This window comes from Lepisosteus oculatus, chromosome 7, assembly GCF_040954835.1.
Source record: "Lepisosteus oculatus isolate fLepOcu1 chromosome 7, fLepOcu1.hap2, whole genome shotgun sequence".
NCBI lineage: Eukaryota > Metazoa > Chordata > Actinopteri > Semionotiformes > Lepisosteidae > Lepisosteus > Lepisosteus oculatus.
This window is the reverse complement of record NC_090702.1, coordinates 45,483,783-45,500,881: the sequence shown is the minus strand read 5'-3', so window position 1 is coordinate 45,500,881 and position 17,099 is coordinate 45,483,783. Positions and strand designations below refer to the sequence as shown.

The window sequence follows — 17,099 nt, the reverse complement described above, 5'->3', positions numbered from 1 at the left end:
CTATACACTTTGAACCAAGCTCTCAGGCTACTGTAGGTTTGATTACAACCAACCTAGATAAGATTGTATTAAAAGACATGACACTTATTTTTTTCCCAAGTATCTAAACATTTGATAAAATGTTTCAAGAAACTGAGGGAAGGATTCATGACAGGATATTGGCAAATAAATATATTTTGTCACAACTAAGTTTTACTTTATGGTGCTTTCATAACTATCATCTGAGTGTACAGATATGGTATTATATGGTATTTTTTTCCCATAGGTGGAGCAATACCGCAATGTCATCTTTCACGGGCCAGAAGGAAGCTGCCAGGAGTACATAGCCAACCAGATTTCACAGTATATAAAGGTAATAAAAAATAAGAAATGAGTGCATTCATTCTGCTGTGGACTGTGTACAGTATATGTTTAGAGGTATATAATCTATTCTTTCTTCTCAGCACAAGCAAAAACCAGTGGGTATCAGCTGCGACATTGTCACACTGGAAGTCGATGCCAACTTATCAAAGGAACAGTTGGTGGAGTTTTTCATCAACTGTGGTAAATAGCCTCCCTTTTTTAGCATCAGATTTGGCATGTATTCTGTCTCACTAAAGTCGCTAAGAGCGTCACACCATAAATCATGGAATGAAGCCTTGTGTTTTCAAGGCTGTCCTCAGGTCTTGCTTCTGTGCAGGGATGTTTTACAATACTTGTGGCCTTCTATAAAAGATGGTGTTCTGTTAAGCCAGCACTTCAAGGGAGGCAAGGGTGTGATTTTAACAATGTTTTATTCAGTCCATTAATCATCTGGTTCATTTCTTAGATAATCATACAAGGAATGTAGAACTGGATGCTCAAAATGAGGATTTCAGAAGTCTGTGGAATACAGAGGCTATGAATTATTAAAAGGATGCTGCTTATTTATACAGATAAAGGCAATGCTAAATATGGTGCCACATTATAGGATCTGATAGTATAATGTGAGAGTTAGCTACATTATCATCACATAGTCTTCATGTTTACCACCTAAGCTTTTTGATTATATATGCTGTGCAGTCCTTCATTATCATGGGATTTTGTTTATGTGGGAGTGTTAAGGAAGCTGGGATTGCTAAGTCCTTGAACAGCAGGGTAGCTAGAAGTGGAATGAAATAGGGAATATTTACAGTAATCATCTCTGTGAGATTGTACAAGAAAGCAGCGGCTGCATCTGAGATTCATTTACCCAGAGTGAAATTTGAAAGAATTCGCTCAACAGGTCAGACAGATGGCAAAAGGTTGATTTAAGAACTAGTTTAGAGATAGAGTACATTTGGTTTTGCTTGTTGTTATTGTAAGATTAATTTTGTATTTAGTTATTTGAAGGTTTTTGAGGTTTTGAAATCACATTGCTAACAGCCTTGCAATTTAAAGAAAGTTAACATGTTAACATTTGTCTTCATAGCTGGCAGCAGTTGCAACTTTAAGCCTGCACACTGGATTCCAACATTACTTCAGCATAGCCCATTAATTTTAAATGAGAAAAAGAACCAGCTTATCTGATTAAATCAATCTAGTGTGACAATATAAACCTTTGAAGTATGACATAAAGTGCATTGTGAAGAACAGAACGCTTAATACAACAGAAGAGAAAGAATTTACTATAACACAAGAAATTATATAAATATAGATAGAGTGTGGAGGTCATGTTGTAGGTACAGCAGATGGTAGTATGCATACATACATTACTTATGACAGGCAAGGCCCATTATCTGTCTGTCTGTGTGACTCTCTGTGCCATGTCCCTGGTCTTCTGTCTCAGGTTTTCTCATCCCAGTGAAGGAGCAGGCTGGCAGCAGTTGCATAGTGGTTGTGCTGGAGGGCCTGGAGAAAGCAGGTTCTCTGTCTGAGCTCCTGGGTGACCTGTGTGAAGGCCTGGAAAACAGGGGCTCAGGCAGCCCACTCCTCGTGAACCCTGGTGAGGGCTTTGCTGTTAGCTGCCAACCGCCACACAGAACATCATCTATCAATATAGAGAGCAGCCACACTTACTGTAAAGTGTTGTAAATAATTAATTCAGACAAAAGGCAGGGCTTTAATCCAGAGTTGTAATTCGTAGTATCCCCATGAGAACAAACGGAACAGTTGAGTTAACAAGATGGCTGGCAAAAAAGCCTCTTTGTAGCAAGAGAATGTCCTTTCCCACTGTGCACCTCCATGTGCTTAAGCCTTGTGTAAAAAGCTTATGTACCATGATTATGCTACCCTTGAATTCATACACGTTCCACCATGATAATGCCACCCTTTAATTTCAAGAGAAAATTTTCAAAAGCCCTCCTGTAGGGAACATTGATGACGGCAACATGTGTATATACTATCCATGCCGTTCAATAATAATTGCTTCAATTACAAAACCTTCTTGACTAAAAAGAAAACTTTAATCCACCTGGCAGTTATATAACCTCACTGTGTTTTATATTTCCCATCAGTTCAGGAAAGCTCTGGCCTGTATTACTTCCAGGAGGAGAGCTTCTTGATCGGGACTCTGTCAAAGTCACGCCTCCATGGCGCAGAGCTGCTGATGCAGCAGCACTTCCGCTGGGTGCAGCTGCGCTGGGACTCGGAACCGCTCCACGGCCTCCTACACCGCCACCTCAAGAGGAAGCTCATACATAAGGTAAGAACTGCTGTCCGCCTTCCCCCGGGGAAGGACACTGTCCGGAAACATGGACAGTAGTATTTCAGTACACTGTAAAAGTCACACGCCAGGTCACGGTGCCACAGTACGTGCTTCGTCAAGAGTGACGTCAAAAGGAAAACCCTTCTCAAGTAAAATAAGATGGCCTCCCAGTCCACAATACTAAATTTTGTTCCGAATGGCTCTCATGTTCTATACTTTTGAGTTATAAGTTGCAACGATGAGGAGGACCTTCGTGCAATGTACTGTATCCCTGTACAGGGTTGTGGAAAATATCTAATTATCATGACGAGATTATATTTTAGTTACCTGTAACCGAAAATATCTTAAGTGCTGTAGCAGAAAATATCTTAAGGCTTTTGAAACCACCAGTACAATAATAAATCTGTGCAGCACAGCAAACTGTTCTCTGCAGGGTGCATCATCTCCATTTCTAATGCATTGTTTATTAAGGTTTTAAAACTACTAGAACACTAGTAATGGAATGGTTCGAATTAAGAGAGCTGTTAGAAGATGCTAATCAGAAACAGTTCCATTTACCTAATAGGAGATGATCCCAAATGTCTTTTGTAATGAGTGTGAGTCTATTTCTTTCTTTAAGATGAAGGGTCAGATTTCTCCAACATCAGACCTGCTGTGTAAGACAGTGGCGTGGATCTGCTCCGTGTGGCAGCATCTTAACTCCTGCTTGTCACGCCTGGGAACCCCAGAAGCCCTGATTGGACCCCACATGTTCTTCTCCTGCCCCGTCATTCCAGGACAGCCCCTTGCAGTTGTAAAGTGAGTCTGTCCCCACACACGCCTGTCTGTTGCTGATGTTTGAAATACAGTACATATCTGTACAATGCAGTGTAGCCATTCATGTAAAGAAAGTTTATGATATTTACTTTTAACTTTTCCAGATGGATTGTTAAAATGTGAGCCATGTGTTTATATGTAATGTTTACATCTACAGTATGTAAATCAATGTTAGTTTTAATTCTCTTCAAGTGAGCAACCTTGCAGAAAAACTACCATTGCATTATATATATAAAGCCACAGCCCTGGGCTTATGGATATCCCACTGTGTGAAGAGTTTTTACATGTTTTTGTAGTAGCTGAAATAATGTGGCTCTAAGGAGCGCTAAACCACGGTGTGCGTCTGTGTGTGTAGGTGGCTGTCCAGACTGTGGAATGCCGTGGTGGTTCCCAGGGTACAGGAAGTCATTGTCTCCAGGGCGACAGTCAGGAGGGCTCCAGCACAGCGCCAAGTTCCCAGCAGCAAGAGCCTCAGCTCAGGGCAGCAGGCCGTGGCCAAAGCTGCTCTCAGCATCCTGGTCAACAAAGCTGTTCTCCCGGCCTGCCCACTGCCGAGGCCAGGTATATTCTGTTCCCACTCAAACTCCATCTCAGAAAAAAGCAATTCAGAGCAGAGGCTTGAAAATGGACTATGTTCAATATAGTTTGACCAGAGCGGGTTGTTTTCTGCCACATTATTACCTTAAAAATTACTTTTTAAAAAGGCTGGGCTGGGGTTAAAGCAATAAGCTTTGCTGGATAGTATATTATAAGGAGGACTGCACTCCTTTTTTAATTGATAAGTTATGAATGTTTGTCTTATGTTATATTACATATTGTAATGTGATCTGCGAAATGAAGGAACCTTAAAGGATCAAAAGCTAGTTAATATATGTTAATTTTAGAGGACAGTTCAGTATGTACAGTACTATCCCTTTATAATGTGGCCTGTTTTAGTCATTTTGACACAGTAACTTCCCGTTCCCACATAATGCAATGTGACTCGAAGTCACGGGGAAGCAAAGTAAAGCAAGGCAAGTGGCAGAATATGAAAATCTATGTTAAAATGAAAATTAATGAAAATGTAAAGCTTCAGCAGCTTTTTCAAAAGATGTACATACTGTGAAAAGCAAGTGAAAGGCTTCAAGATATATTCAAGATATCGTCACAGTAAGACTGACACCAGGGCAGACATTTTAAAGAAAGGTGCTGCACTAAAGATGATGAATTAGACAGTGCTGTTCACTTGGTTTCCATAGGAATGTCAACAGGGAATCCCAGTCTGGTATAATAATTGTAAGCACAGACAGTCATGCTGGACTTTAATATATTAAATCAACTGTCCAAGGAGAGTCAGGCCTTGGTTTTATCTCTCTTACAAAAGAGGACACCTTTTTTACAGTATAATGTCCCCATCACTGTAGTGTTGCACATTACGACCCACACAGACTGCAAGGTGAGCACCCCCTGCTGGCCTCACTAACACCTCTTCCAGCAGCAGCCTTAGCTTTCCCAGAAGTGCCCCATCCAGGTACTTACCAGGCTCACTCCTGCTGCACTACAGTGGGTTGTCAGTTGTGAGCTGTGGGATGATACTTGCTGTTTTCCTTGTGATGTCACTGTAGATAAGGTTGTAAAAAGGCTTGCTCCCTTATGGATATTTTCTGTATAGTTTTTGCAGCATACAAAATACTGTAGTAAAACACTGGTGTATTTAGATCATAAAGGGTTCATGTGAAATTCCATATTTTAACTCTCTATATATGTCTATATTGTGAATGCTTAGCAATTTAAAATACAGTAATCTTTCAGTCAGCTTATATCACAGTGTGATGCAAGAAGGCTAGAAAATTAATTATTTTTGGAAAGTGTTTAATCATCCCGGTCTTTTCTTTGTTCCAAAACAGGTCTGTTTCACTGGGACTAAATTATATGTATCAAGACAGTTTTATTTTTAGGATCAGTACAATACATAGTTATCATCCATTATTTTACTTAAGGGAGTAAAACCTTCCAACCTTCAGTCAAACAGAGAAAGCACTCAGCATGTTACAATATCAGCTTAAAAAAGGAGCCAGTCAGTTTTGTTTTTACAATACTATAAACCGTGCATTAAGCATATTTAATTTAAAACTGTAACATAGAGTACTTTTAAAGTTTCTCTTGCACTGCATTTCTAAAAGTCAAAATAAATTATCAGGAAGTATAGAACGATGCAATACTGTATAATATTCCTTGGATTCGGTGTTATTTATAGTTAATGACATAAAAATACACAATTTAAAATTAAAAATAGCAAGGATTGAACTTTAAACATCTGAAATGGTGGTTTATATTAAATGTCATCTGTCATTTTGGCTCAAGGGCATTGTAAATTCTTTCTGGAGCAAGAATGCCAATTCTCATCATAATGCAAAGCACAGCCCAGCCTCCCACTTACGGCCTGGGCTCCCCCATTATAAGAGGGTGGCACTGCATGGTGTTTGCACGTAGGAATTGTGAAAGCAGGCTGAATCACAACAGCAGCTAGGCACTTGCTTGGTACTGTATGAAGCATTGCTTAATTTGCCATTTGAAAGCACTAATGGTGTGTATAAAATTCAAACAGAATTGGAATTTCCTTAAATAGTGGCTTTCAGACTGTATGTTGGCTTACATACAGTCAGCCATAGCTTGCACACACTGTCTCCCAGTGCAGGTAACGGGGTCTTCTGATTGACGAACGGGTATACAACACACACACCACCTGCTGCTTCCTACCATTCTGACTTACACACACCAGCAGATAACAACACCTGACATTTGCAGGCCTTTCCACCTGCAACGTGACTAAAAAGTCGTTTGCTGGTTGGTTTGTAAATGCGCATGTTGATTTTGCCGTTATTATTACAGTATTTGTGGTGGGTTGCGTATCCTTGCAGAGATCGAAAACCATCTCTCGGAGTTCCAGGGGGGCTGCTTCCCGCTGCCGGCGTTCACGGCTGGTACAGGCAGCACCAAGAGGAGCAGAGAGATTGGCTCCTGGAGGAAGGCGAACACCAGCCCACGCAAGAAGGGCAGCCTCTCAAAGGCCTGGGGCACAGCCAGTACTCTGAGGGAAGGTGAGGAAATGTGAACCGGGCAGGCTCCAGGCTCTTAGACCAGGCAGGAGGGGGCTTTCAGAAGAAAAGATGAGAAAAAAAATAAGATAAGATCATTTTATTAGCTATGTACAATTTCTTGCATTAGCAATTTGTCTTTTCACATACCCCAGCTTGCTCTCCATGAGACACACAGGCATATAGACAGGGAGAGAGATGCTTGGGGTCAGAGCACAGGATCAGCTGTTTATATGGTGTACCTGGAGCAGCTGGGGTTAAGGGCCTTGCTCAGGAGCCTGACAGAGTAGGATTCCTCTGCCAGCTGCAGGATTTGAACCAGCAACCTTCCAGGTGCTTCCACAGGTGCAGATCCTTAGCCACAGAACCACCCTGTTCAAAATATGCTTATCAGATCTCTGGAAATGAGGGAGTTGGAGCCTGGTCAGTACTGGGAAGAAGAAGACCTCTTAGGTAAACCAGGTTATTGTGGCTAGACGTGCAGATATATCATTAAGTGTGAGTCTTCACTTCCTCAGCACGTTGTTAACCATTTGTTATTTTAACGGGACAACCTGCGGTTTGCCCATTTGTACAGCTGACAAATTTGCTGTTGTAATTTTGTGTGAAATACCTTTGCTCAGCCACATTATCCCATCTGGGATTTAAACCCATGACCTGTCTCTCCTGAGACCTCCAATTCAAATTCAGTCTTTGTTATTAGTCCCTAGAGGACATTCTTGGCAGAGCCCAACATAATACAACATACAGTAGAAACCATCCTAGCACAAGAAAGATTGACATAATTATGTTACATTCTTCAGAAGTGAACTTGCAGAGGGGATATACTTTAACAGTTTCCTAGATCTGTCACACGTGTTGTACATCCTGAAGCACAGAGGTGTCTTCCAGGTGGGAGTAGAGTGAATTACCAGTGGAGGGGCTGTGCTACACACTCCATAATGCTGGTAGTCTTCTTTAGAACCCTTGGCTTGTGGAGTGCATTGAGGTGGATCTGATGCACCCTCACTGATTTTAGTACTTACTGTATGTTCACTATTTTCCTTAACCTATTACTATTTGCTTTAGTGATGTTACCAAAGCACCAGATAAAACAGCACATTAAGATACTTTCAATAAAGATCAATAGAAAAATGTTAAAATATGTCCTTTCTATCTTAAAAAAAGCTAAGCTTCCTCTGCTCTAGTCTCTTCTGGATTTTTTTTCTTTTTTCAGTTTCACAACATTTGTCCCTCCTTACATTTTTAAGTATGTCGAGTCTCAAACATTTGCAATCATTGGTAAAATCTACAGGCTCAGTGACTCTTTATCACAGTGATTTGGAGGGGGATGAGGTTTTTCCTGAAATTACCTTTTCTTTCTACTCCAGAGAAAGTTAATGTCACTTGTCAGTTAAGTCATAGAGAAAGGGCATATTTCTCTATGACTTAACTGACTATTTCCCTACGGGATTAATAAAGTATTATCTATCTATCTATATTCGGAGTTGATATTCTGTGTTTTTTATTAAGCTGACAAGGCTTGTGTCATGAGAAAACTTAATAAGATGTGTGTATATATATATACAGTATTTGACAGTCTTTAGTGTTCAAAATATCTAATAAAGGGAACAAGATGCAGCCCTGTGGTGAACCAATAGAACTGCAACACACCTCAGATAATTCCCCCACTTCTACCTGTTGTGACCTATTATATTTGTAAAAAAAAATCTAAAATCTGTTTTAATTTGAAATTCTTTGCAAGATTCTGTTCCAATGAGAGAGATTGAATCGTGTTAAAAAAGGAAAAACAGGAAAAATAAAATTGTAATAAATAACTTTACTTGGTCTAGACTATTATAAATATCTTTTTTTTAATTTGATAACACATGAAGTATGGTTCTGTTGAGTTGTAAACCGTTTTATTATTTTTAATGTGATTTTGAAAAATAAAGCCTGTTTCTCTTCTTTGCCTTAGGAGAGTATTGAAGATATTTTTTTATATACATTATGACGTATTAGGTAAAGAGCCTGATTGTTTTTATAAGAAGGTGTCTGGCTATTTGTTCACTCTGTTGTAAACTTCAGTTCTACCAGATGGCTGCTGTTACCAAGTCATAAGGTAGCCAGCAGTGGTGTCTTTAGCACTTGGAATTGACACAACAGGATCTTTGGAATATTTACATGCAATTACCACTAAAATCTGTATTCATTGCAGTTTTCTTTTTACACAACTTTAGAATTACACTACCTGTGAAGACTTTAACATTTTGACAGGTGTTTGGATCACTAACCAGAACATCGCTAACAGAGTCAAGACAGCAACACTGCAAGATGTGATATACAGTACTCTCATCTTTGTCTTCCTTTGCTTCCAGGTTCACAGTCAAAGACTGACTTAGACATTCATTTCGGCAGGATGAACTCAAACTCACAGATGTAAGCCCAAAGAAAAATTTCCTAGTGGGATTTGGTATAGGTGATTTATGTCACCTGTACATAGGGAATATTGATTGTAGTATGCACTGTAGTAACTTTTGCAGTTCCTTTGATATTATTGCATCTAAAAAGTAAAAGACAAATTTGAGTCTTTCAGACCTCTAAAGATTATTTTTAAAATTCTAAAATCCTCTTAGAATTTGAATTTGTTCCAGTTTGAGAGACATTCAGATGGTTTGAATGCATTTACTGATTTGTACAGTTTGTTGATACATGTATACATGTTACTTTTTTGGATTTAGTAATATGTAGAAACAATGTTACTTGAGATTAAATCTAACAAGGGATACTTCAGAGACACACCAGGAGATCACTTGGTGCTTCAACTAAGTTCTCCAGATGTTAGGATAATGTGCCTTGTTTCCAGGCACCAGCAGAGGGCAGTAAAGCAGTTGCTATGGTGATGTTCAATGTTAATAATAATACAGTACAGTATATACATTGAGACATTGAAAGGAGATGGTAAATGGGAGCATGTATTCCACAGGAAAGTTAAGGGACACACAGAACTAGTTAAATTAAAGGCCTTCTAAAAAAAGGTTTAGAGTCTAGCTCTGAGAGCTCAGGGAGAGTAACTCTCTAATATCCTTAGAATAGAGTTCCAGAGCTTTGGGGTGAACAGGAGAAGGATCTGTGACCCATAGAGTATAGAGGGCTTGGGGGACAGACAGGAGACCAGAATTAGATGGATTGAACTTTGTGTAGTGAAGGTTTTTTCGAGGTGTGGAGTAGGACGATAGTAAGAGACTACTGAGGTGCAAAGCCATGCAGAGCCTTATAGGTTAACCAGAGATTTTTGTAGTCCACACAAAAACCTGACAGGAAGCCTGTCCAGGACTCCAGGATAGGAGCAATGTGATCATTTGCACTATTCCTAATCAAGCTGAATTCTGGACATACTGTACTGTAGTTTGTTGTCAATGTGGATTTAGATATCCCTATGAATAGTGTTACAGTAGTCAATGTGAGAAAAGACTAAAGTGTTGACCAGCTTTTCAGCAACAATTATTATTATCATTTAAGAAACGGTTGCATTTCACAACAAATGTACAAACAATGTACACCAAAAACCTATTGGCAATTAATGTTTCTCAAGACACATGCTGTAAAACATAAAGAATAAAGAATATTTAGAAATAAAATATTATTTTGAGCTCTGCATTTTGAACTTGGAAAAACACAAAAATAAGTTGCATAAGTTTGCATAAGTTACATTCCTTCGTGTGAACTAATTAGCACTTGGTGTTCACAGGTCAGACAAAGAGCAGCAAAGAACTGTGGGACTGGACCAGAGATTCTCTCTGTCATCTGATGATGAACATGACCTGATGCAGGAGCTGCAGAGTTTGTGCTCCAGTAAGTCTGAGCCGGACATAAGCAAGGTAGGCCCTCAATTCATTTCCACAATTGTAGAATCTTATCTCCACTCTCTGCTTTCTGAAACTGCACCTGCAGTTTTACAGTATGTTTTGGTGAGGTTTTTACCTGCTTTCCCTAGCAAATGAAATCACAAGTCCAATCTCATGAAAATGTCTTGCAGTTATGAATTTTGTTTCTCCTGACAAAGGTATGTCACATACTGCTGCTTTTATCATGTTGCTGCACCCAGTTGGCATTAATAGCCCCACTTTTGTAAATACTTTATACAGCCTGTATGGTTGTTTTACAATATTTACTGTACACCGGCCGATATAAGCATCCTTTGCTTGATGTGAGTTTAATGTGTCACATCACGTGATTAGCTCTGCTTAATTAGAAAATCATACCCACTTAATGTCCATTAAATTTCTTAACCCCTCTTTCAGTTGTGAATGCATTTGAATATATACTTTACACATACACCAACTGTATATATTGTGTTCTCCCTTGATTGAGATTGACTGATCACAAGAAGGTCCGATCCGTAACTTAGGGTTTTCAATATAGCAGTGAGTTTTAATTATATTTGGCTAAATGGTTGAATACCAACAACTGATTTTTAAAAAAACTAGTACATACTGTACACAAAGGGGAATAATTCTGCCTTTCTGACAGAAATGTTCCATTTGTTTTAAATTGCTTCGTTACTTCTGTGTTACCTTTGAGTTACCTTTTCCTTTCGAGTGCCAGGATAATATGGAAAATGTTTTATTTTATAAGAGGGGGGCATTCATGAAACTTGTGACTGTGTTTCAGATTGCTCATTCCAAGGAGGATTTCATTATGTTTTCTGGCTCTTCGAGTGAACAGTCGCCCTTGAAAGCCGATAACGAACAAAGCACTCTGTCACTACCACAGTCGGTCAGTCGGTAAACCAATATATTTTTGGGGGGTGGAATTGTCTATATATAATATACTATGTTTCAGTAATGATTTACCAAGTGACAGCCTCAGTGAATAAAATAAGAAAAATATTTTAATTGTGGGGCGAACTTTGTGAAGCATGAAGTCAAGCCTTTTGCAAGTACTGTATGTGTGCAGCAGTATTGTGGGCTCATGGTGGAAAAGAGAATTCTTTTACCATTATCATCGAAGGTATGGTTTCACTTGCATGTTGGAAATGCTTACAGATGGCTGTAGTTGATTTTCTGACAAAAGGTCCATGAAATCCAAATTAAAGGTCCAATTTAAGAATTTTTCTACTGATACGTTGCACCAGAGTGTATACACTGTAGGTGTGTCATAACATGTTGATTAATGGCAAAAAATCCCAATTAAATACATGATTATTCCATATTGTAACACAATAAATTGTGAAAGCCCAAGGGGGTGAATACTTTTGACAGCCACTGTAAGTCAGACACAGGTGTCCTGATACAGTGAAAGATATGATAACATGGAAACGCGTGAAGAAGATGTTGTGCATCCCATCTTCCTTGTAACTGGAGTCCTAATGAGTAGTCTTGCCTGTGCTTTCAGGCAGCAGACCTGAGTTGACTCCCAGTGATTGTCCTGCAAAGGTTGGATCTACAGTAGATGGACCTACACCACATCACTGTATTAAAGCCAGGGAGCTTTACTGTGATGGCCATGTTTCATATGCGTTTCTAAAATAGTCTCAACTTTGACATTTAAACATTTAGGGGAACTGGTTCGACAATTTTCATGTCTATGCGAGGATGTCCCGTGATTGCACACTTCACACTTCACCTGTCTGGAGATAAGCCCAATACAGTAAAGAGTCCAACAACAAAATGTCCAACACAGCTCTTCCTGGTAAACTTTGCATCCAGCATAACAATTTCTCCTTTTGACAGAAATAATGCCACATCTTTCCTTGCAGGTTAGCAGCAGTGCCCTAAGCTGCAGCGCACCTGGAACATGCAGCAGTGACAAAAGGAATAATGTACCTGGACAGATGAAAGTCAAGTCCCTTCTCCCCATTCCCATGAGTAAAAACACACAGCGCAGTAATAGCACACTGAAATTGAGCAGCAGCAGTACAAGGCAGGAACCACTGAACAATAACTCACCAGAGGAGATTTGGATTCTGCACAGAGACTTGCATGAAAATAACAAGTAGACTTTCTTAACATTTTTATTGACCGTTTTTAATTTGTCTCCATGTTGTATAGTAGAATTATTACGGCCTTTGTATTTGTACATGTTAAGGTACTTGTTACACTGTATTAACATTGTGTATTGGGGACCATAGTTTATTGTAAAAAACAGTATTGAATATAAAAAAGTGCTTAACCAGCTTTTGCCTTTCAGGTGAAAAACATTTTGGATCAAAGCGACAGAACTGCAATTTTTGCTATTGAAATATTTTCAGATATAAAGTGTTCTATGTTTAAATAGTTGCAAGATTGTTTTAAATACTGTTATTATTAATCAGGGTTTTACCAAATATGTGTAAATAAGATATTTAGAAACCTATATGGTATAGAGCTTGGTGTCAGTGAAATTATACTTGTACAGTAAAGACAGTATACTTGTACTGTACATATGTTTGTAATATGGAGAATTGGGTTCATCAATTTTCACTTGTTTCAAAGTGAATGGAATGTGGCAATAAGTAACGTAAATTGCAAACACAGGACATTTTCTTTCAACTGTAAGCCATAATAAACATTTTAATTACCCACATCTACCTGACGGATTTCTGGTGGATGCTTTCTGATGTTGCATGAGTTCCCAGTTTCACAGTAAGGTCTTATAGTTTTATTTAGCATGATTATACAGTATATACATATACTGTACATACAGTGTTTTCATTTTCATGTGAATACAACATATTTAATTTAATCCAGATTTCCTCCATAATATATATACTGTACAGTAATCCCTCAGAGCAACTGCTACATGGGTTTTCATTTATAAAACAGTAACGCATATCTGTTTTTTCATTTAATGATCAGATTCTTCTTTTCTAGCATCTCCGCAGATGAGGAATTTACTTGTTGTTTTTTTACATTTTACATTTCAACGTTTTTATTATAAAGGCTGGTGTGTGTGTTAAGTGCATATAGTACAGGATATTACCTAATGTTTATTCATTTGTTAACGGCTATAACAGTGTAACTACTATACTGTAAGTGAGCAGGAGTCTTATTGGTTTCCTATTATTAGCATTTCTATTTATTGATTATGCAAAATTGCGTTTATGATTAACTAGAAATTGTATTGTTTTCACACTATGATATAATTCTGTAAAGTATTAAGGCGAACATTTTTTAGTTCTGGAATGAATCAGAGATTATAACATGGGAAGTAATGGGAATTTAATTTCCATTATACATTATACATTTTCACCTTAGAGAAAATTAATCCTGTATAAAGAGGGATTACTGTACTTGAAATGTACTATACCGGTTACCAGGAGTTTTAAAAAGTGTTCTGCTTATTGTTACAGTATCTGTACCATTAATTGGATCTTTTGTTCCAGACTATGCGTGTCTGCTTTACTGCACAATTAATTCATAAGTAAAATCTGTATTCTTCAGCTCACTGAGGAACCATTCTAGTAGTAATACTTAAGGAAAATGATCAGTTGAATTCATTTTTTCAACACTTCTTATAAAATGTTAAAGTTAGGCAGTGGAGTATATTTCCATAATGGCAGTAAATAGCTGTTTAGTCTAATTTCTGTTTGGCTAAAGTATATAATAAAAATATATATAAAATTATAGTTTTAAAATTCAAAACAATACATTTCGAAAGTCTTAGAAACTAAAATAAACTTTCTTAAATCACTTTAGAAATAGACAATTGTTTTTCACTTTTATTTTGAAAATAATATGATGACTAAATCATTGTATAAAGTGCATTTCTAAGTAAAATTATGGTATTTGAGGTTAATTAAGAAATTTCAGACATTTTGTTGCTTTCATTACAAAAGGTTCCAATAAAAAGAAGTACATATATGTACTGCAATAAATGTAACAAAAAGAAATGAATGTGAAAAAATGGAACAATGTTCTTTTCCAAACCAGGGATCAGTTCAAAAACGTTTAAAAAAATAGACAAAAAATGCCCTCTTTAAATGCACAGTATCTAGTGCATCAGGATAAAAAAAGAAGTCTGTATCTTTGCAGTGAGAAAAGGCTTTTGACGTTGTGAACATAGTCAGTGGCTCTTATGTTACAATCTGGTGTCTTGCACTTCATCTTCTGCTTCCTCCTGTAAGGCTGTGATCTTGGGCTTGGACTTGCGTTTGCTGGAGTTTCTGCGGTGCAATGGGAACAGCTTCATCCGTTCAGCATTGCTTATCGCTTGCTTCAGCTGAGTGGTCTCATTCAGCAGCTTCTGAATGGAATCATACGGCTTCACCGAGCTGCCTTCTATCATCTGACAAACACAAAAAAATGTGACTTTGAGACTGGAGCTTTTTTCTGAGATCTTGCACAGTGGTGTCCTTTCCCGGGTCCATGTGTGCCAGTGTGGCTTCAGGTATTCATTCTAACTCTTGCTCTAAATGATCTCAGTCAGGTTATTATTGGCTTAAGTAGAGCAATTTCACAACTTGTGCAAGCACTTCAGGTGCTGGTACCTTTGAAGAGACCTAAAAGTAACCTTCAGACATACTGACTACACAGGACCCGAACTGGACACCCCTGGAAAAATCAGGAAAGCCATGTGGTATGCCCTTATTCCTCTCCAACATTTTTTTTTTCCAGTACAACAATGTAGTTAAATGTAGTAGATTAAAACTCTATTGTTTCATATATTCAAAAGAGAATAGATAGGCCAATTTTCTGAATGTTCTAATTAATATTAGGATGTTGCCACCAGCTGAAATATTCTCATTCTCCATCATAATAACTAATAAAATGTGATTTAGTTCATTACTTAGTCAAGTATTCCCCCGATGATTTCTGGCATTCGTTTTTTATTTTTACAAAATGAAGTACCAGCGGCAGCTTTTGACAGTATGAATAGAAAAATTAAACCAGACGAAAGCTGCACTATATATCACCTCAAATATTTCAGTAACCATTATTAAGATGTAATTTTTTATTTTGGTGTAATACCGGTAAAGGCAAGTAAATGTAAGCTAAACCATGTCATGACTGAATTTAAGAGAAGTGTAATAATTCGGTCATAAGAACGCTATCAGCAGGGAAATTGCTGTTACTGGTTTCCATGTCTTCCATGTTTTATTGAAGATACTGCTCTTAGTTAAGACTATTCATGATTTCAGCACTCCATTGCAGAAATAGGCTACAGAGCTAATATTCCAAAACAAGCATCTCAATATGAAAAGAAATGTAACCTTTTCAACAATCTGTCATTTTTTTATACCAGCAGCTTGTCCAGCTTCATCAGAAAATTATTTGTTTTATGTAGTTGCATTAGTAAAAAATATCTCAGGAGAAATACTTTCATCACCACACCCTGCACAAAGTGTGGTTTGATCCCTCTTTGAGTTGGAAAGTCAGGTGTTCAGACATATGCCTTAGCATTCGTATTTTGCCTGTAGATCAGAATCTGACCCTGTATGTTTAAATACTGTATATGAAAAATATACTGTATGTGCTTCAGCAAAAGTAAACTCCTGTTTTTTCTTGACTAAAATACCAGTCATCACAGGCCAAGGTTATAGTTGATTTTTTTTAAGTTGGTCTAAGACAAAATTTGCTCTCTTTAGGTTCATAGATTGTGGTGCACATTTAGCAAGAGAAAAGGTATCTTTTAGGTGTGAGAATCTAAGTTAGGTTTCACTTAAACTCTTTCATAAAATGATCTAGAGTGAGCAATGACTGCAAGGTGTGCAACTTCCTGTGTAAGTAGTCTGACATTTCTAAGACGTTTAGCACTTAGTACTGTTATTTTCTTTCACAGAGTTGTCTCCTGTGATCTAAAAGCTATACTATCTTGAAGTAGTGAATTCACAAAATTTCTGAAAAAATTGCACTCACCAGGAACGACTGGCATTCCATAAGGGGTTCTACTCTGTGCTCTGACAGCATGACTGTGCAGTTGGAAAAGGAATGCTTTAATGTCTTCTTCAGAACCTGTAGAGTTCTATTTTTGGAGAAATTAAATAATTATATACTGTATGTTTGGCATATCCAAAAGAGAAAAAACAGTCTTCCTAAAAACTATGAAGCTATTATATTCAAAATGAATGATTTTAGAATTAGTTTTTACATAAATTCTATATATTCTATATCTTTATTCTATATATTTTATTAAATTTCTCTTTTTAGTAAAAGTGCAAGCTTTCTGTTGCACTTTCAAAAGTGCAATCACTCGGCTGTGATTTAAAGTCATTACCAAATGTAACTAATACATTTGTCTGCAGCACGGAGGAAAGCATCCTTTAGAAAGGCCATGTTAAATACAGTATGTGGCCTTGACGAGGAGGTGAATGTACAGTATGCAGACGTGTAATCACATTCTCAGTCTGCAATGTGCCATACTCACATGGGGTCCAGGTGTGCGCTGGGCTCATCCAGTAGGAGGATTTTGGCTTTGCTGAGGATTGAGCGCGCTAGGCACATCAGCTGCTTGTATCCATTGCTAAGGACATAGCCTCCATCCACAAGCTGAAAATCCAGTTTATCTGGAAACTGTTCAATGACAGATTTGAGGCCAACCTGAAATAAATCCCCATAATAATCCTTATGATGTGAATCATCAATATTTCAAAAACAATATTT

The 17,099-nt window shown here is 37.9% G+C and overlaps 2 protein-coding genes across 3 annotated transcripts in view; one reads left to right on the top strand and one right to left on the bottom strand.

Annotated features, from left to right (window-relative positions):
• The window catches only part of cttnbp2 (cortactin binding protein 2), an 82,160-nt gene extending 69,073 nt beyond the window's left edge, over window positions 1-13,087 (top strand). The window contains exons 13-23 of one of the 2 annotated variants that reach the window (XM_015352342.2): window positions 266-352; window positions 444-543; window positions 1,787-1,942; window positions 2,454-2,641; window positions 3,264-3,442; window positions 3,816-4,021; window positions 6,361-6,540; window positions 8,895-8,955; window positions 10,268-10,397; window positions 11,191-11,295; window positions 12,278-13,087. In XM_015352342.2, coding sequence (XP_015207828.2) covers window positions 266-352; window positions 444-543; window positions 1,787-1,942; window positions 2,454-2,641; window positions 3,264-3,442; window positions 3,816-4,021; window positions 6,361-6,540; window positions 8,895-8,955; window positions 10,268-10,397; window positions 11,191-11,295; window positions 12,278-12,517 — 1,632 coding nt within the window. In that variant the 3' untranslated portion in view covers window positions 12,518-13,087. Of the gene's footprint in view, window positions 1-265; window positions 353-443; window positions 544-1,786; window positions 1,943-2,453; window positions 2,642-3,263; window positions 3,443-3,815; window positions 4,022-6,360; window positions 6,541-8,894; window positions 8,956-10,267; window positions 10,398-11,190; window positions 11,296-12,277 lie in introns of those variants that run through there. The other variant, XR_011190096.1, reaches the window with a different exon arrangement.
• cftr (CF transmembrane conductance regulator) overlaps window positions 12,515-17,099 on the bottom strand; it is a 39,572-nt gene continuing 34,987 nt past the window's right edge. Inside the window, exons 25-27 of the mRNA XM_015352344.2 lie at window positions 16,864-17,036; window positions 16,356-16,461; window positions 12,515-14,784 (exon numbers count right to left, since the gene is read on the bottom strand). Coding sequence (XP_015207830.1) covers window positions 14,578-14,784; window positions 16,356-16,461; window positions 16,864-17,036 — 486 coding nt within the window. The 3' untranslated portion in view covers window positions 12,515-14,577. The remainder of the gene's footprint in view (window positions 14,785-16,355; window positions 16,462-16,863; window positions 17,037-17,099) is intronic.